This window comes from Pezoporus flaviventris, unplaced genomic scaffold (genome assembly GCF_033815535.1).
Source record: "Pezoporus flaviventris isolate CSIRO_AGI_PZ_B2104156 unplaced genomic scaffold, CSIRO_AGI_Pfla_v1 ptg000036l, whole genome shotgun sequence".
Classification (NCBI taxonomy): domain Eukaryota; kingdom Metazoa; phylum Chordata; class Aves; order Psittaciformes; family Psittacidae; genus Pezoporus; species Pezoporus flaviventris.
The window spans coordinates 33,992,944-34,014,380 of NW_026892584.1; the positions used below are offsets into that span (position 1 = coordinate 33,992,944).

Genomic DNA, 21,437 nt, shown 5'->3' on the forward strand with positions numbered 1-21,437 from the left:
GTCAAGCTGAGCATTTGCCTGGTTCTTGGGGCACGGAAGCAGTAGGCTGCTATGGCAGGGCAAGCAGTCTTTTTCTGTTTTTTTCCTTATTGCTTGAGTGACTTTAATACATGCAGAAAATGCTGCCCTGGAAAATGAATGCCATTGATAAAAAGATGCTATAGGTCAAAGTGTGTGTTTCCCTACATTGCCTTAACAATTTACTTGGAGTTTCAACGCTGAGAAGTGGTAGACTCTCTGAGCCACCAAGTGGAGGCTTCCAACAAAGCCACTAAATACTGGCTGAAGGAGAAAGAGGAGAGTGAATGACCCTTGTCACTGGGCAACTAGAGTGAGCTCTCATCAAAATGCAGCACTGTTATTTGAGAATCACTGACAGCCGATTAGTATCTCAACAATGTTGCTATATACTTGTGCTATGTAAACACATATTTTTATATATATGTATATATTTATATATACAGATACACAAACACACATATTTGTCAAACAGCAAGAACTTTCAACTAAAATGTACTAGCAGCAGCACAATGTAAACTCAGTCAATTCAGGATTTCTGAACTCCGTTTAAATGTATGGATTTAATTAAAGTCCTACCTAAGCATTGCCCAGAGGCACGGTCCAGGTCAAACCCATTAGTGCATTGTTGCTAAAATAAGAAAACAAAGGACAGTCAGTGACTGTAAAATGAGAGAGTTGCAGAATCAAGTGCTCATCTGGATTATTACGTTTAGCACAATTGTCCAGCACTTTACATTACACCAAAATGAAGTCCCTACCCCAAAGGACAACCAGCAAGGCATGAACCTGAGGTCTCAGAACATATGCTAGCCCCTTAACAGTTGTAACAAAATAATAAAATAAAACTAAGGCTTTTCATTTATACCAAGCCTTTTGAATCTGAGAGAATAAATCTTTAGATGACACATGTTCTAGGCATGCAACGTTACTGGAAGTTTTGCTCCTTCCTATCCTGTGGTGCTGGTCTTTATCAGGGCTGAAACTTTGAGTATTCAGCACCTCATCAATAGTCATCAGCATTTCTAAGCCAATCCTAGTGAAGACTGTATCAAAGCCCATTAAAACGATTCCCTGCTCTCCCTAGGTTTTGACTGCGTCTTCAGCTACACAACAACCAGCCAAGCAGTTGACACAAGCACAGGAACCTGACAGTTAATAGGTTATACTAAGGAATGTAAGCACGAGATATCCAAAAACCAGGAACCACTGAAGTGACCAGGGGATGGAGTGTGTTCAAGATTCTTCCTTTTTTGTAGTTGCTAAATGATAAAACCACTTAGTTTTAGACTTTGTGGAAGAAATCAGTGGAAGAGTAAAGTATTTGGTTCATGTTTGGCAAAGTTGTAGGTGGGAGACAAGGGGTTAGAGGGATAAGTCAGTGGAAGCAGACCACTGCAGGAACTAGGGAGGGAACATGAAGTGAAACACATGGTACTGCTCGGAGTGCACCTGCCACTTGCACATATGAATACACAAACCCACTGTTAGAAGTGTCAAACAAGTATGAAGGAATTCAGTCCTCATTTATTTTGGCATTCTGAAATGTTTTGGCATCATGTTGTGGAAAGCCTCACGTTTTAAAGAATGTACGTAATCTACCTTTTGTTCTCTTTTCTGTGCTGTGGCGCATACACTACACCTAGGTTAGGAGGAAAAGTTGAGATACTTTTTAACACAACTATTTTCTTTTGGACAGTAAGTGATGATTCAGCACTGAATCTGCTGTAGAACTGGTTTCAACAACTTTCTAGAACTTTATTCTAGAAAAGGATCCAATACTGTCAAAATGACCAGTTTCAGTATCTTCAGAAAGAAGTCACTGATACAATTTTGGTTTCAAGTTGCTTTCTGCTTAGACTTCAAAAATCAATTTATGGTACAGGATGTTTTTATAAAAATCACAATGGAAACGTTTTTCAAATTATAAAAACAAACCCTTAAAGACATCTCAAAAATTCCCCAGGGGCATGAAAAGCATTTCCCATACAGACATGTTCACAAAAGTATCCATAAGCATGCCATGTGCAGGAAATTTTCAATGTAAGAGAAAAAAAAGAAAACCAAACAGCTACATTTCAGAGACTTTTGGCAAAGGTATTTAGAAACACAGCTCTTGACACTGAGTATATCTGGATTATCAACTAGGAATCCAAACTTAACATGCCTTTGGGAACTGTTTCTCCTGATTTAAAGTCCACATGGAACCCAAGAACACAAAGAACTAATGCTTCTGCTATTTCAGGAACTGGACTGCTTTACTTCCATCCACCCTCAAAAGCCCTGCCTCTTGAACAAAAATGGTATCAGGCATAAATTAAAATGAAAACTAGGATACAGTCATTCAGGATCACAGTCCAAAAGTAAACAGTCTTAAAACAAGATCCTGCTGTAGACAGAAAATACCTATTTATATGAATAAGTTTTCCAAGAGTGGATGTTCCCACCACAAAACTGAGCTGTCCCTGGTCTCATGGGATGGCTTTTCTCGTTTCCTTTTCCAGAAGCATTCAGGTAACAGGCAGAATCAGGTTTTTCAGTGAGTTCCAGGTTTCTACAGGGATATCTTGCTGAGCTGGCAATGTTGAGTCAATAAGCTCAGTCCATGTTCAACTCCAGAATATCGCTGGCTCCAAGTTCTCCCCTCTAAACCCTTAGACCACACAGCTTCCTTTTCATGTAAACCCCAGACCACAAAGATTCCTATTCACCTGCTAGCCAGTTAAGCCTCATGCCATACAGCACTTCAGTACAAAACAGCACATAGATCTCTGTGTATACCTCTCACCTGTGCTTTTCCAGGTCTTGAAAGGCAGATGGCCAGTGTGAAAGCAGTCAGTATCCTGTAATGTGCATAGAAAATAGGCTGAAAACCTTCTAATATCCAGGTTCATTATGTAGAATCAAATACGCATGAGCAAATTAATTTCTAGTGACATTTCAGTATATTCCACAGCATTTTGCTAACATAAATTTGGCCTCAAGAGAGGAGTAATACAACTGTGGGCCACACTTGGATCTCAGAGTTACTAATATACTATGGTTTTGTGCAACTAGGATTAAAATCAGATTGTACATGCCTATTAACTAACCTATATTTGTATGACACCCCATGCAGCAACTGTTTAACGAACAAGTGTGCAATATTCAGTGAGCATTTTTGCCCCTCTCTGACACCTTCCTTTTGAGAATATAAAAGCTTTTCTTGCACATTATGCACATTGTACAGACGGGTAAACCAGAGCACAGGCCCTGCCTAAACTCACAGTTGCAACGCATTGGCAAGACTGCAGACATGTCATGCAGGAGGTCCTGAATCCAAGCCAGTTGCTCTAACCGCTAAACCGCATTTCATCCCCAGGAGACTATATCTGAGATTAATCCATTTTCTTAGGGCCAGATTCTGTCCCTTTATTCAATCTTGAGCAATACATCGCTCTGTAAGCAGACAGACCGTGCCAGCTCATCAGCTACTAGAAGTTGCTATATTCAGTGAAGCCTTTCACAGTTATATCATCTTAGCATCTAGTGGGACCTACTGGGTCTCTTCACTGCAACTGAAAGAAGGGGATCCCTTTATAACAGAGCTCTGAGGCTATTTTTGGAACTCCTTACCTAGAGCATAAAAATTCTGGTCAACTAAGCTCTTACCCCCGAGTATTTACCAGGAGACTGAAACCCATGAAAGGATAATAAGAAATTATTTTTTCTATGTACTATGGATTTCAGTGTTTCGCCACTGCCTCATACAAAACTTCTTCTCAATACAATTAGACCCACATCTTGCTTATCTTGGATTCTAGTTCTGAATGGCAATTGTATACAATATGTTCCCACAAAACTAGCACAGGAAGCAAGGGATATTTTAGGTAGCCTTAGCTCTGCTACCCAAGCAAGCTGCCAACTTTCTCTCAGAGCTGTCTCTGATTTCCAGTGCAAACTGAGCTCTTGAACAAGACCTATAAATGCATCAGACAAAACCACACACAAGCAGTGACCGACACATTTGAACAAATTTGTTTTAAATGAGAAGACAGGCACAAGCTCTGAAAAGTAAACATAAACCCTAAAATGGTTGTCCATAGTGCTACGAAGACAGAATGTGCTTGCTGGCAGCTTTTGAGTGACAAGAAAAGGCAAATTCTGCACAGATTTTTCCTTGGAGTCGGATGGAAAGCATTCAAAGTACAACGTTACCCATTTAGGATTGCACTTCATTTACTGATTCCTCAAATCTTTTTTAAGAGATTTTAAAGCATGCACCATTACAAAGACTGTGTACTCACTTCGCATATAGCAAGAACAGCACTAAAAGGAAATAAAACAGGTTTTAGCTGAATGTTAACACCTAGAAACTGAGCTACACTCTACATTATTACAGAGTACTGCACACTAACAAAATCCCCTATAAAACTGGTCAGACAAAACACATACATTTCTAGACAGTCTTAGTTTCCATTGTTACAAGATAATATATTCTTTTCTCTTGGTGGGGGGTGACCTTACCGCCTCTTATGTGTTCTGCCTCCAACCATCATCTCAATTTGCTCATTACTTTAGATCTCAAATCCCCTCAAGAATTATTAAGACATGCACAGCACAACCTATCAACACTACATGCAGCTGGTCACAGGAGCTTGCCCAGCAGGCAAAATATTTTAAACTAGTGGTTAAGTTCTGCAATAGTAACTAATTAGCTTCAAATCAATCACTGTAGCCAGTGGGATCATTTGCTGCCGCAATTCAGCACTCCTGCGGATGCTGGGGTTCCTAAAGCACAGGGTATAAGCACAGATTAAGAAGAAACTTGTCAGAGACAGCACAGATTTAATAACAGACAGATCGTCTTTCGCCACCTCTGACCACTGAGATCCCGTCTCTTTGCAAATGGCTTTAGCAAGTGGATTGGCATACCGAATCCCTGCCACAGCTTTTTTCCACAAGCAGGTTTCCCTTCAGTAAGTAGAGAAGTTGCATGCATACCACTTACCTTTTTAATCCTTGCATGTCCAAAACTGTTAGGGAAAGGTGGAAAAAAAACAGAGTCTGTGCTGATGAATAACTAAAAAGTTTTTCCAAACATTACCCTCTGCTAGCACTTCAGTTCGTCAGTCATTTATAGTCCAAAGAATGAAATAGCAAGTAATGGAGAAGATCAGGAGCCGTCTGTACCTCCTCAGACACTGGAGAGAATACAGAGAAAGCACCTGGTTTTGCTTAGTTCTCTTCTGTAATTCAGCATTAAACCAATTGGAGGAGGAATGTTAGAAATGAACACTTCATTTTCTAAGTATGTTAAACAATGCAAATGGGGGCCTCAGCCTGGGACAGCTGGTTTAGATTACAAAGCTCACCAACTGGCTAGACTCCTCACAACAACCTCGAGGAGCCTGCCAGGATAAAACACTAACAGCTTGAAGGAAAGCCTCTCCCGCTGCAAACTTCACAGTTAAATGTGCCTCAGAGCAGAGAGCACCGTTATTGGACAGAAACCCTTATCAAGGGACTGGAGAAGGGAAGGGATTGTTTTCCTTGCTTTGAGAACAAAAAAAAAGTCAGGCTTTTTTGGAGGCCCTCTAGCTGGTGTCTCGGACAATGAATATGCAACACTCACTGCTTCGTGCCAATGGCATACTGATGAAAGGTCTGACCCTCTGGGAGGTGAATAACTTGAATTCATGACGCTTGCAGCTACAGGAACTATATTGCTTGGGGATTATCTGAAAACAGGAATAAACAAATTAAAAGTTCAAAGGAAAACAAATGGTTTGTCTGCAAACACTGACCCCATGCTTAAGGGAGCAGCTACTAAAATGAAGTATTTCTCAGGAAAGACAAATCTTGCAGATCTCCAGTTAAAACTGCAGAGGAAGGAAATAAAGTACTTTGTCAGGTGTTTTGCAGTGTTGCCACAAGCAGAACTTTAACATGTCAAGCAGAACATTTATGAGATGTGAGAGGTAAGCAATCAGATGCTGCAGGTCTATGCTAGATCCAAAGATGAACACTGAAACTGAATACAGACACAGATATTAAATGACTACTTCAAAATTCTGTTGAGTTTTCCATTTGAGGAAATCCTTTATTCCTAACGAACGTGAGATGCCCAACCAGACAAAAATCTGTCATCCCTCTCTATAGCAGATTCAGAAACAGAGTTGTTACAACAGATATTCATAAAACTGGCCTCTAGGCATGGATACCCAGGGGAAGATACAAAGGCTGAGCTGCTCCAGGGTTGCTGAGTCATATCGATGCTAATGGGAAGTGCAACAGCTCTGTACCTTGTTAACTGCCTGCAACTGTCCAAAATGACAGCATCAGACACTCAGTGCCATTTCTGAAAGTCTGCCTCTCAATGGCTTCTTTGCCTCACCTGTATTGTATGGAAAATTACACACCCTCCTAGAATTATTCAAAGAGAACCAATACACTTGCAGATGAATTTTAAATAGACTTCCCCAGAGCTTAACAAAAACTCACACAAGGGACTTCTGAAGAAGGTCACTGGGCATGTTGTGAGAGGAAAGTTTTGTCATGGGTGAGAAAGCAGACAAGAAATACATAGCAAATTTTCATTGTGGCAGAAGGCTAACAGAGAGTGTTCTCATTACTCCGTAACTCCAGTGTTTCTCAATACACTCAGTGATCTGGAGAGCTAACAAGCCGAAAAGTAGCAGGGCTTGCTCTATATTAGGTGTGTGAAGATAACTGAAACTATAGGAAACAGCTCTACAGCAAAACACATGCTCGGGGCATCCATTTGTGTAGATGAAGAGCTTGCTGCACATACTTGTTGATCTTTCACTTGCTGATCCATTGAACTTTTCTCACCATTGCATAGAAAAATCATTGTATGCATGCCAGAAACACTGGAAGAATGCAGTACCAGTTTGCTCCCAAAGAATTGCCTCAGACTAAAGATTTCTGATTCATCAGCCAACTGGCAGAGGTGTTCCAGCGCTGGAATCAGGAGCTGAATCCAGACCTGACCACCTAAGGGGCTCCCTTAAGAAAGAAAACTATACAAATGTTTTGATTTTTCCTGTCTCCATCTGACAGCTGGGGTGAATAAAAAGACAGAGTACAAGAAGTGTACCAAACCACAGCTTGGGCTAGTTTACAGTGTGGTGACTGGTTTTGTTCCTAAATAAAAAGATTTGATATTACGGCTAAGTCCAATTTCTGCAGCACCTTTCTGCAACTACCATCAGCCACCAAGTAATGAGATACAGCCACACCCTTCTCACAACTCTCCTTGACAGGAAGAGTTGCATAAAGGAAGAAGTTTGTGGTACATAAAACCCCTTTTGTTCACCCTATATAAGCATGGACAATTCAATATATCTTTCAGCACTATGTTCTGACACCTTCACCATTTATGCTTAAAATGGTGGATAAACTTCACATCTAGCAACACTCTCGCTTCAGTGGTCTCAAATATCCCCCCCATGTTATAAAATCTATTACTGCATTTAGATTACCTTGACATTTTCTTTGTCTTCATGAGGAGGTGCAGAACAGTCCCCCGTATAAAAGGGGTAAAAGTAACTATGTTCTTAACCATTTGCTTTGTGTATAGCTAGGGTTGAAACTATGCCCTGAATTATGTTTAAGATTTGGATTTCAAAAATTGTGTAATACATAATCATAAGGGGCACATAAACTATGTCATGTAATCTTAACTCTAGCCTCCCTGGATGATACAACTGAGTGTATGAATTGCACTATGCTCCTGCAGATAATGCACAGTGCTGTGTTAAAAGAGACCCTCAGCACTGAAGAACATAATCCAATGGCTTCTGAATGCTAAGACAAAAGCTGTATATAGGTCAGGGGCCTCAGTAAGAGTTAATTACACTCAGGACTCCTTAACAAAGCAACTCTATCACAAAGCCAAGTTCTCATATACTAACTTTCACAACACTTCATCTATGTTCTTTTTAATTCTGATATTATACTTCTCCATAGCTATGTTGTCAAACACCTTCTTAGATGTTCTTGTCATTTTTTAAAGTTCACCCTTTCTGAACATTCTCAAGGACACCGTCAAACTGTGGGAGCAGAGTGAAATCACACAGCTCTGTATGGCAGTAGGGGTACAAGCCCAATGTTTTTTGAGTGACAAATCTTAGGCATCTTTTACACAGCCATACAGACCTGAATTCATTAAAGGAATTTGGCAATAACTGACACTTTAAGGCCATATATATCCAAGCTTTAGATGCTTAAAAACATCCACTCTGCTCCTATCAGACCTTATAGAACCAAATTTTCTACTAGCAAAACTGGAAAAGCACTTAGAGCAAAACTGCTGGGTATTTACTGGAATGATTGCATTTTGATAGTACCTAAGCTCCATGAGAAAGTTGGCTTTTGCTTGTGGAAATTGGTATAAGTGATCCTAGAGACTGACAAATTAGCAAGCTTTTGTATTGTCACATGCTGGTATAACACAAGACACGCAGCAATTTGAAACACACGTCTCACCCTACCACCACATGAATAGCACTAAGCACATGGGAAACTTGGTCTCAAACCCTAATTCTGCCTGAAAAAGAGTAGAGCTTGTTTCTTCCACCTCCTGGGAAAGAATCTGAATTTCAAACTGTTGGTGTTTGCAGAGGATTCCCTCTCCTTTTTCAAAGATGGACTACATAACATCATTAGCTGAGGCCTGCTTCAGGTACTGTCTGAATTACAAGTGCTATCTCATAACATCAATGCTATACTAACCTGTTCCAGATGGCTCAAACCAGAAGTCAAAAGCACAGTCCCACACATATTTTCCTTTCTGAGCCAGACACAACACAAGCAAGAATTAACAGGGAAAATTAACATAATACGTAATGGTAGAAACATCACTAGTGCTAACTAAAACATACTGGGAACGTAGAGTCTCTGAGATGTTGTGTTGATCTGCAGCTTACGCTACTGTTCCAGGAGGAGAAAGTGCTGCTCCTGCTGTGCTGCTGTCTCTTGGGGCTTAGTTGACTCAACATGGTACAGTTGAGGCACACATCACCTGTGTGAGCTATCCATAGGAAAAAAGGCCAGTACAGCATCCCTTCCTTACCTCCTGTATGGGGATGTCACCCATGTGCCTGTAGCATGCATGCCTTTGAGATGACAATACTGCTGATGATATCATTGTTTCCCAAGAACCATAAGCAAGAGCCCTTGTGATGTCGTAGCAGATGGTCTCAGAGTTCCCTGCCAGGTGAGCCACATAATTGAAAGTTTATATTTCACTTTATCCAACTCTACATCTTGCAGATGTTACTATCTTGCAGGTCTGTGCTTACTGTGGTACTGGCTTCTAACAGCATAATTTCTTTTAGAAAAAAAGTTATCAGTGGAAAGCCAGGCGCTACTGGATCCATTCTGAAAACGTATTAATCATCCTATTACATAAGGAATAGGAGAATCTAGCACGTACTGAAAACCAAACAGCTTAAATTTATGCCAAATGAACTGCATCTGCTGTAAGACAAAACTGTTTCAGGTGTATTATTTGCAGAAGGATCAAGTTTGATGTTCATGATCACCTGCTTAGCTGTAGTATTTTCATGGGAAGTCTAGCAAGTCCACCTGAGGCAAAAAACAGTAATATTCTTGGAAGAATGCTTCAGTATGGTTCAGTTCTGGTTTTTTGTTTACTTGGTTTTGTTTTGTTCTGTTTTTCCCCAACAAAAGCAAGGAAAGCAAGCAAACTAAATCTTTTTGTAAGTTTTCCAGGAAAAATACAGACTCTTTCACAGCATTTTTGGTGCACGCAACAACTCCCAGCAAGACCTTTCCTATTACTATTAATTTGCATCAGTATACAACATTCTTCTTGATTTTTTTGATCCTTAAATGACTGGCATTTATGCTTTTAAACCTGTTTTCCTGTAAAATGCATATGGAACACCATCCTGTACCTAAAGACAAAAGATCTTGGGAACTCACACCTTTCCCTTGGGCAGTTGTGAGCATCCAAGAACATGATGTGCCAGCCACCGTTCATACTTCTTTCTTTCCCTGTTGAACTTCCTCCTTGAGCAGAGAGCAATTCACATTCTGCCTGAAACTGGAAAGCTCCTTTAGTTTGTTTTTGTTTATTTTATAAGATTGACATGTACATAAGCTAGGCTGAAGTCTTCTCCTCTGCATTTTTTGTCAAATGATCTAGACAGTGTGGTTGAAAACAATACTCTTTAATCTCATGACAAGATGTTTACCAGCCTCTTTCAATAACAAACATAAATCCTTTACGGCCAACTTCAGCTAATAATGAGCTTCCATAAAGAAATACCTAAAACTCTTAGTACTTCTGGACCAAGACTAAAGTCTATTTCACCATCTGAAGAAGCCAATATTTAGTCTTCACAAGGGCTGGGATACATAAACCACTGGTCTCCAATTACGACCAGAGAGTTAGAAGTACATACTATAGCCTCCCTTAGAAATACTCAAGACCAATTTATTTTATGTTTAAATGCCTCAAGAATGCAGTGCCTTTTGCAGTTTCTCCAGTTCTTTACTATCTCATGCACCACTGCACCACACTGTATGCACTGGGCACATCACATCTGGCACAACAGCATCAGGCTACATGTTACAGCAGCTTACTGGAGGCAGTAAGCTCACCCTTCCAAGTTAACACAACAGCATTCCCAGGGCTGGGACATGTGTGTAGTAAAACATCAGCTTCACCTGTGCTTCCTCCTCTCCCAGGTACTTTATTTTCATCACATGGGATTTATGTTTTGGGTGGGGTTTTTTTTTTTGTCCCCTTCAGATTTAGTTGAGCATCCTTTCTCTCTCTTTTGTTAAATATTTCTTTTAGTCTGCTCAGGCAACTCACTTTGTTTGTACCCAGAGCACATTACCCTCCATAGCATCGAGCCCGTTCTGCATTTTCCATTAAAACACTTCAGGTTCCAAGCAAACCCAAACAAGTCTGTGGAAATGCCATCTATCAGTGGGGATGTTTGAATGTTCACAAATGTGTGCGCTATTTTTCTAGGAGCACCTGCCAGAACCCTGCTGACAAATCCAGAGCAGAAAAATATTTGATATCAGCCCTCTCCTTCCAGAGCTTCTCTCTTTCCAAGTGGTGGAAAACATTCCCATGTATCACTGGTATAGGTGCACATATAAGAAAAGACTTCAAGTTTCTTTCTCCAGTGACACAACTGGCAAAGATGCCCACATTTTTGGCTCTTTATGATTTCTAGAGTTACATGTCAGGCAAATATACGAGTGACAGAAGGTTTCTTTATGAGGAGAGTGATAATTTTGCCTGTTTTGTACTTAACTGTTTTCCTAACCTCAGAAGACATTTATAAACTTTTCTTCGATTTAAAAACTACTGCACTTAATTTACTTATTCCCATAGCAGGGATTACACTGTTTCACAATTTACCTGTTTATTTTGGCAGTTTTGTAAGTTAACCATACTGTTTGGAAATAAATTGGCTATGAAAGCAGGTGATAAAAATGGAGTGTGTTGTCTACTTGCTTTCAGACTCAGCATTCACTGCTCTGCAGCAATGAGGGCTGCTATAAGGAAGCAATTCAGAATGCTATAGGTATCCACGTCACTGAGCAGGGGATGTACTCCTGTTTGCTATTTGCTGTACACACACTGCAGTGCTCACAAAAGTTTTGCAAAAGGACACAGTTTGCAGCAGAGATGGTTTCTTTCTTTTCATTTAATCAGCTAGCCTTTGCTTTGACATGCACTGGTTGTCACAGCTGAAGGAGCTGAGCAGTACCAGGGGCTCCCCCTGCAGCAGTAGCTCGACTGTTCCCAGGGCTCCAGTTCAGGCGCTGGGAGGGGAACAGAACCTTAAGCAGCCATGCAAAGACAGTGGAACTGGACCCTTCCCTCAACAGAGGTACTCGTACTGCTAACAGAGCCCATAGCTGGAGCCTGATAAAGCCATCAGTCCCCATTTTGTCCACTGTTTCAGAGCAAAATTCAAGAAGCTGAAGCTGTTCCAGGTGAAGAAAATACAAAGGAACAAAAACTCTGACAGATGAAATGTAAAAAACAGAAAAGCAGGCCAAGAAAGTTTGAGAAACAAATTGTAAGAGGCATAAAAGCTAATAATAACACCAAGAGCAGGAAAACTGCCAGTCTGCAAAGCCAACAGATGAGCAAGGTATAAAAATAGTGCTTAGAAAAGATAAAATCACAGTAGAAAGTTAAATTTCTTCTTTATCTGCATTTGCTCAAGAAACTCCAACAGGTTCTCAAAGTGGGGGAAAAAAAAATAAGTAAAAAATTAAAAAATCATACTTGAGAGGATCTGCCTCAAATTGCAGTGCCAGCAGAAGAGGCTGTAGAACAAATCAAGAAAACGAAGAGCAATAATTCATCAGAACTCACTTGACATTTAGAAATTAAGTGTTGTAACTGAATTAAATGTGAAGGTATTTGACGGCGGAATTATTTATCTTAAGTGTAACCTCTCACAAAATTGCCTTTGTGCTAGAACAGAAGGTATCAAATAAGATACTGTATTTAATAGGTTTCCATATGATAAAACATAGAACAATAAATCCAGGATATGAGGCACAGCACAGGAGACAGTGTTGATCTTTCAGGTCTAGATTTTCTTGGAGACATCGTCAACTACTATGTATCTCAGGAAACTAGTTCTGATCCGTGGCATATAGATTTATTTTTACATTTACTCTGTTACTCCATGCAACTGAAACTGGCTCCAGCCAACTCTAACTGGCACCTGTAAACAGCAAACATGAACGTTTCCCAGCAAAAACTTAGGAATTTGTGTAAAATAGTTGTAATTTCTTTCCAAGTCTAGGATTTAACCTTCAGGCTTTGTAGCCACCCTTGGTAGCCCAAGACAGGGACCATGGAATGGGCACTGAAACCAAGTTACATGTGGATGAGACTCCCAAGAGGTCTTGGTACTGGAACATACTGTTAGAAGACCAGGGAGAGGGGAAAAAAGGGAAGGACTCAAGAAGGTTAAGTTCAACTGCTTATTGAAGTGGAACTTCTCAGCCCATCTCCTCTCCTCTGCACTCTATTTTTGGCAGCTCTTGTTGCTGCATCAGCACCCTGGACAACTGGGGCATTCAAGTGTCAAGCACAAAGACAAGACAACGTCACTGTGGCAGGGTACATATAAGCTTCTTCCAGTCAGTTACAAGCATAATTCAGTCTCAGTTTGGCCTCTCACTAGGGTTTTGTTTATATCTCTGGGCCCTTCAGGTTTTGATCAATTGCAATGACTTCTGATGTTTCCCTATTCCACTGTAGTTTCTAATGAAAACATTTCTTTCATGAACTAGATTTACTAACCATATTTGACCAGGGCAGTGCAGGCTTCAGATTGCCTATTAAAAGTACCAGTTCAAGGAAGCTGGAATCACTTACTGACTTCAGAAGAACACCACGAGAGTGCTGAGGGGTCCCTGAATCACCAGTCCAAGTAGGCAGGTTCTGAGCAGCACACCATAGCCATCAATCTGTCAAGAGTCCAGCAAAGACAGAGGTACTATCTACAAGACCTTTGCTTGCAGATGCCTCTCTGCAGGTCCTCGATCCTGAATACTCTGCAGACAATGTGCTATTCAGTCTGGGTTTGGGTCCAGACAGATTTGGCAAACCTGGTTATGACTCACTGGTTTTCTTTAGAATCCTGTACTCCTCAAATTTTTGTAGTTTCATAATAAGCCTCCTCTAAGCTAGTTGAAAACTGTTAAACATGTGTTCCTGCTCCTATTGTCAAAAGTAAGGCAGTCTTCTGTTTGCCTTCATTATTACTGGCACCCACTACTTAGGAATACAGAGCAAAGTGCAGTCTAAATATTTTCCAATTCTAGTTCCAGAGAAAGTTTCAGTTTTGATGACTATTTTTCACTGCTCCAGTTCACCATTCAAGCCACTTCCTTTACTATATTTTTTACTCCTGGTAAAATTTAGTGTTGGATCCACGGTATAGCAGATAAACCAAAACAATATGAATGAACCAGAATCAACTCCGTGATTTGCTTGCAATTCTAAAACCACTTTTATTACAACCAAAGTATTGCCCAAGTACTTTAATACCTTATAACAATAAAGAAAACTGCTGCAGGAGACAAGTGAAACATTTGTGCATAAAGGTTAATTTTACAACCAATATTTCATCTGGTTGGCTCCCCCCATGGCTAGCGGAACGCTCAATCTTTTATTTCCCTTTCTAAATACAGTATCTCAGACACGCACACCTGAAAGTGCCCTGGATCACTCTCATGGTGACTACTTACTCTCCTGCAAAATAATGTTTGCAGCTCTCACTGTTTACGTGTTCCCAATTAGGAACTAATATTTTTATTGAACTCACCTTACTTGCTCAAAACTGTTAGTATGCCTTACTGTTGCACTGTTTACATCCAGTGGCCACTTTGTTGCTTAGGCTAAATATATTTTTATTGATAATACTCTACTAATGCTCAGGAAGCACATGGATTCAGGGTACCTCCAGTTGTGTAAATGCAGTTGCCTCTGCCAAACCTAACATGGGCTTCTGCCTCTCTGGGCAGCACCAAAAGATCAAATTCTCAAAATCTTAGCATGTCCTTAGCTGCCTACTCCCTACTTCACAAAACTTCAATTTGAAGCATTATAACTCTTTGACTTCCTGTTCTCAGTGGGTTATGTTTAGCAGTGCTTCCTGTTCCAGAGAACCAGGAACTACCACCCGTCTGCCTTTACTAGGTCAAGAACTACCACCCGTCTGCCTTTACTAGGTCAAGATCAATCACCCAACTTTGTCTGCATGATAGTTTTTGCAGAAGGTTGCCAAAAGATAAAACATACACCATTTTGAGTGCATTATGTGCTTCTTTTCCCTGACCCCTATTAATTATTCCCTCAACAAACATTAGATATTGTGGCTTTGCGACAGTGATGGCTACTACTAGTTTACTGATTTAGGGCAAAATTCCAGCAAAATAGAACACTGCTACAGAGCTTCCTGCAGCTGCTATCACTGGTGACCAGAAACTGACACTGAAAAGGCAATTATCTTGGCTGCTCTCAGTTTCTGTGGCTCAGCTCAGTTGGTGTGTGGCAGACCAGTCTTGAGGCATAGCCTTAGCTGTGAAGTTCCCCCATTTGTGTATTCAGCAAAGCTCCTTCAAGCTTGAGATGATGTTAAGTTTGACCTTTTTATAGATGTAGCAAAGCTCCAATCCCTACCAATAGACACCATATCTTTAAAATAGGAATTATTCTTTCATCTTATGAGCATAATGAATGGTTTTGAATTTGTCAGGGTAATCAATGTTAAATTTGATCATGAGGTACATGTATTAAATTTAGCAGATTTTTTCTCACTTCACCCAAAACCAAGTCTTCCGGGACCATGCTACTAGTTTCATGGTTTTCTTGACTGCTGCATTTTTCTAGTCCACCTAATAAATGACAACAGAAATATGGCAAGAGAGAGTCATCTGGCATATCCCATCCCTCTTCTTTTTTTTTTAATTACCTTGAACTTTTCATGTGAATCTGTATCTCTTTTTTTAGCAGTTCAAGATTTCACTCTGTGTTTAGCTTTGCACTCCACAACTACATTCTTGTCACTAGTTAGGGAATCTAGTAATACAGAAGCTCAGCTTCTACAGCCACAAGAGCCATCCCAGCTGTGGAACTACAATATTTGCAGGAAGGTACTCTTAGATAGTGTACATTACTGTGGTAATAGGAGTCAAACAGAATTGCAGAAGCAGACTTTTAAAAAAGTGGCATTTTCTTTCTGGGTGGAACATTCCACATAGCTGGACCTACCAGCAGCAAGGAGCTGCATCTCATTTCCTCAAAGCAGAAAATGTCTTGAGTATGGTTCCCAACAAGAACAATCCAAAAAACACCCCTCCAAAACAACCCAGGGCGTAAAAGAACTTAAATCAAAATGGTTACAAATAGAGAAAATTGTGTGTTTTCAGTCCGCTTAAGAGGCCTGTGAAATGCTTTTGGTGGTACCGTAGTATTTATTGGCTGACTCATCACAGACCAAGAAAGGTCAACCTTTTCAAAGGCAGTCTGTCAGAGACTGATAGAAACTTGAGCACAAGCAACACTGATTTTAAAATCTTATCTATGAGAAGCTGTTTAATGGATATCTTAACACAAGAGCAGAGAAAGATTAATTCACTATCAGTGCTCAAGGATGATGTACAACATCTGTGAATATTTTAAAAGAAATTAGTTTTAATCAGCAATGCTGCAAGTTCAGTAAGAAGGCACAAAACATCAAATTACTTGATACAGGCACTTACTGCATGAGAAATGCCCCATTTTATGTATGAAAAAAACACAAGTTATATTCCAACTGTTATCTACAACAAAGAAAATAAGCCTTTAATCACTTGATACTTTTTTTTTTTGGCACAACATTTTGAGTTTTTGCAGCGTGGCTGAACTAAAATTTGGAATTAATTTGTCCAAATTAGCCTTTCAACAGATGTACCACCACCTGCAAACAGGCACATTTCTTGTACACTCCCGCTGATAATATGCTTTAAGACTATTTGCTACAAAATGCCTTTGAGATACAACAGGTGATGCTTTCAGGTACTTCTCAGCTTCTGTAAGCTTGAGATGAATACAACTGTCTAAAAGTCAGCGTTGGTACTGCTGTGAACTGCTGTGAACTGCCATGTACAAATTATTTTTTCCTTTAAACAGAATGCCAGCAGTTGTGTAGTCCTCAATTTTTTTTATTGAAGACTGGTTTCCACATTAAAGCTTTGCAGGGCTGCAAATGGATTCAGCAGCATGTAATGGCGAAACACAAGAGAACAAAAAACAGGCTGGTAGTTCTTATATATTATTTTCTAAGAAACCTAATTACAAACTTTCCACCTGAAAGACACCTACTCAAGACAACAAACTATTAAATTTACTGGAAGGGGGGAAAAGAAGAGCCAAACTAAAACAAATGCATGCAATGTTTTTAATTCCTTAAGCCCTACTGCTACCACTACCAGATGTCTATTAAAACGTTGACGGAAGCATATCAACACAAACACTAGTTTGGTTTGCATGTCTAGATAAATTGAAGACTTCTCTGAAAGAATGCATGAAACTTATTTTTGTTATTTCCATGGTGTAACAACGTCTCTCCATAAATTTTAATTTTATTCTGGTAAAATCTACTCCCAGTACAACATCAAGTTTACAAGTATGTCTCATTAAACAAGTTGAGAAAGTTATTCTTGATCTTTTGGATTACATGCCAGTAATCAAAACTTGCAACAAGATGACATCAAGGATTAAAATTGTGAAGCTTTCATGATGCATGGGATAATGTTACATTCTTAAGAGGCAAGCATCTCCCATTCCGTCTCTTTCACTTTATCAATCAGTCACTGCTATATGTGTTCCAGGTAGCCTGCCTTACTGGTAACTATTTATGCAAAATGGGTCAGGAAAATGAATAAGAAGCAATGACAAAATGCAGGCTGGGAACTAATATTTGGTTTAAAAATTTTTTTCTACACTGGTCACTATAATGTGCCAAATTATATGGCTGTAGCTAACTGGTTTAATGCAAAGAGTTTAACTTAAAACACCCCAAAAATAAAAACAACACACAGAAATTGTGCGCTCTCCTACAGTAACAACTGGAAGATTAACCAGTTACTTCCTTCTCTTTGGACAGAATGCAGGATGAGCAAAGAACAGCAAAATACAAAAGAGTGTAAAGAGGAGTACAGAAAATCCTAATCCTTATTTTTTCCCTTTATGTCAAGTTTGCAAAATGAATTCTTTACTAGAATTCTATTACCTTATCACTGAAGATAACTGACAGCTTGTTAGACCAAAACTAGGAGGACCATACTCTTTTTCCCCTGCAAAAAGCAAGGTGAAAGAGAAAAATTAAGTCAAACGAAGAACAAAGGTTCTCAACTACTGCACCTGCTCAAATTCCAGAGAGAATTTCCCCCCACGCATACTCTGTGTGAAAGACCCACACAATTAACAGGATAGACTACATGAGTCACATACTTAGAAGTGGGAAACTGGCAAGGTAAATACATATGAAACAGTTATCAAGCACAAAGTAAACACTAAGAAAAATTAGAGGAAAAAATGTATCTGCTAATCTTTCAATAAAAACAAATCTTGAAAGTTTAGAATAATCTGTGACACAGTCTAAAGACCAACAAGGCACTGAAGTTGTTCTACACTATTCAATGCAAAAGTACTGCCTAGAACACAGAGCACATTTGATTTCTAACAAAGCAACAAGACCCGGCAATTTAGTTATAACATAAGCATCCCTAGAACAGAAACCTCTTAAGCCATGGGAATTTTCCCCATAGCTCAATAGACCACCTAGGACTTAAGGAAGTAGCTTAATGAGTAACTGAAGTTCTACAATACCTTTCTTGGTTTTAGATTTCCCTCCTCATAGCTTACTAAATAAATAGAGCTGATTTACAGCAGGCAGAAAAAAAAAAAAGGTCTACACTTCATTTACTGGCATTTCTAGAGCTTCCTGGAAGAGAAACTTGTACATATCAAATCCTCAGCAACTAAAGAAAAAATCTGCACAATAAAGATCTGCTCAGTTAGTACATTCAGAGGATAGTGAGCAACATGAGTCCATTTGTAATTCATACTGTACGTCACACAGTTCTTAAAAACTAAACATTTCTTTCTGCTTTGGCTCACCAAAAGGTGATTTTATTATGAAGCTGTTACATATATATACATATATGTATACCTATCTTTAAACAGACATGATTACAAGACGAGAGACTGCACTAAAGCCACCAGATTTCAGTTTTCTTTGTATTTGTTACAGAAAAAAAAAAAAGTACCTATATCATTCCAGTTTAAATGATGAGGTACATCTGAAGTACCAAACTGGAATGTTCTCAGCCAAGGTAATTTCAAATCCACGTTACATTTATTACATAATTCAGAACTTTGGTATACCATGTGCAGCTGCTATCCTTCCAGAAACTTAATTGCCAAACTGTCTATAATGAAGTAAAAACTTTCAAATAAAAATTCAATATGGTCAATCCACTTCCAACTTCATGTAGTCTTCCATGAAACATTTGACATACTGAAGAAAAGCAACTCAAGCAGTTCTTAAGGTAAATACAGTAATTAAAAATCTCTGCTAGATTTCAAGGCAGCAAAAGAAAATCACTACTTGACCTCTACAATGCAAAGACTTTCTGCATTATTTTGGTTGATTCTGTACAAGTTTCAGTAATTGATTTTATTTAAATATAACTGTTACAACTATTTAATCCAGAATCTTAATGAAAATGAGAAGTTTGACAGTTCTAATATAGAACTTGCACAACAGTTACCTTAACACTGACTGAACAAGGAATGACATACAAAAAGATTTAGAAATTACACATTTTAAATGGAAGATGTTGTATTTCAGATTCACTTTGAAGATGACTTTTATCCTTTAGTATGCAACTTCATTCTTTACCTGCCAAACACAGTATACAAGTGATCAAAGCAAAATTTACAGAATAATTGCCTTTGGTCTTGGTCTTACAAAGACCTATTCAAACATTTGAGATAAGTAAGCATCTTCTTCCCTTTAAATTCTATACATGTGTTGAAGCTTTAAGCCTATATTTGGATTTACAAAATCCCGCAAGATAAAAGTCTTTCAAATATACATCTCAGATTATTACAGTACAATGTCCTTATATATGTGAACCTATCTTTTGCTAAGTTACCCACTCTTCATCACATGGACACCTCTAGAAAATGAAGCAGTCACTTCCACAATTAACTCCTTGATGCTGATGGGTTTGACTGCTGAAAGCAGCCATTTGTCTGGGGTGGGGAAAAGGGGGGGAGAAATGAAACAGTTGTGCAAAATGAGATTAAGATGTCTCAAATTGCCCCCAGATGTGACCAATTTTGGCTGAAGACTATTTTTTTTTAATTGTGGTCTTGAAGGCCACTGTCAGTGGCAGATCATTTTAATGGAAAAACAAATCTCAACACCAAAGAGTTAACGCTGTCTATGCATAACTGAAAGAACTTAGAGTATAATTAAGGTTTAAATGTCCTTCTACTTGTCTTCTGACAATCTAGCAACAAGATGGATTTTTTTTTTTTCTCATTTTAACATTTAACCCACAGCCAAAATGAACTCCTACTATAAAGAAGGCAGCTATTCATGCGACTATTAGAATTTCCAAAACACTGGTTAGTTTGTAATTAAAAGAAAAGCTAGATACAAGTATGTGACTTTTTACAGAAGGCCTCATTGTGGTAAATTATATACATCATAGTGTTCTCATTTTCCTTAAAGTGCTACTATCATCATATTGGTACAAGATTATCTACTGTTTCAGAAGGTCTTTTAGTACAGCACCAGCACTGGCATCAGGGGACACTGGCAGTGGTGTGAAAGTGGGCAGTGCATCAGAAATAGGTTTCATAAGCAGATGTCCAGAACTGCTGGCAGGTGTTATGAGAGGCACTGCTGCAGATCGAGGTGCTAAAAATGGATTTGTGTCTGGCCTCCTGCCCATTACTGAGACTGCAGAATCTGAAATACAAAAACAAAACCCAGCAATGAAAACACTTTGTTAGAAAGCATTCATAACTCTACCCACTTTTACAGGATTTCTTCACAAACAAACTCTAAAATTGCCCATTACTTTTGCAACATGAAAATCCCATCTTCTTGCTATAAACACTCTCAAGGACTTTAATTCTCTCTGTTCTCTCTTATCTTGGATCTCATCTGCCACTGCTTCTTTTACTGAAAAATTCCTATGTCTACACTTCAGGCCACAAGTTACAAGACTGACTGCATTTCTCTGTGGATATTCTACAGACATTTGAGTCCAGCATTTAAAAACTGCTACCATATGGTTTATTTCCGGAAACAAAAACTTAAAACACCCAGAAATTTAGCTCCTGTATAGACAAAAGGAATCAAGAATCTGGTTCTTCCAGACAAGGAAACTGGCTTTTTTCTCTTTTTTTTTTTTTTCCAAAGTAAAGCAGGTAATTTACCTATTGTATTACTGTTGTAGTACAAGGAAAAAAGAGTAAAAAGAAAACTATAAACTTAATTTAGGTTTATTAAGAAAATAAATACATACTGCTTTCAGAGATAAATTAGTATTTCACACTGAAATACTAATTCATAATTCATAAATATAATAATTCATAATATAAATATCTAATTCACATTATGAATTTAAGTATTTATACTTTGTAACATACAGCTATTTTATACAAATTCAAAGTGGGTTTTTAGCTTATCTCTCTGTAGAGTTATACAACTTACAGGGTTTTGGGGTTGTAGGTTTTGGTTTTTTTTTTAATTCACTGGTAAAAGTTTGAATCAAAACAAGCTTCTGCAAATCAGCAGGACTGCATTAAAGTCAAGACTTAAATGTACATA

The 21,437-nt window shown here is 38.9% G+C and overlaps 2 protein-coding genes across 2 annotated transcripts in view; both read right to left on the reverse strand.

Annotated features, from left to right (window-relative positions):
* The window catches only part of FBLN5 (fibulin 5), a 44,570-nt gene extending 39,058 nt beyond the window's left edge, over positions 1 to 5,512 (reverse strand). The window contains exons 1-3 of the mRNA XM_061463836.1: positions 5,009 to 5,512; positions 2,807 to 2,861; positions 598 to 649 (exon numbers count right to left, since the gene is read on the reverse strand). Coding sequence (XP_061319820.1) covers positions 598 to 649; positions 2,807 to 2,861; positions 5,009 to 5,025 — 124 coding nt within the window. The 5' untranslated portion in view covers positions 5,026 to 5,512. The remainder of the gene's footprint in view (positions 1 to 597; positions 650 to 2,806; positions 2,862 to 5,008) is intronic.
* Positions 5,513 to 19,945: 14,433 nt separating this feature from the next.
* TRIP11 (thyroid hormone receptor interactor 11) overlaps positions 19,946 to 21,437 on the reverse strand; it is a 37,184-nt gene continuing 35,692 nt past the window's right edge. Inside the window, 1 exon segment of the mRNA XM_061463844.1 lies at positions 19,946 to 20,570. Within this exon segment, the coding sequence (XP_061319828.1) occupies positions 20,362 to 20,570 (209 nt within the window). The 3' untranslated portion in view covers positions 19,946 to 20,361.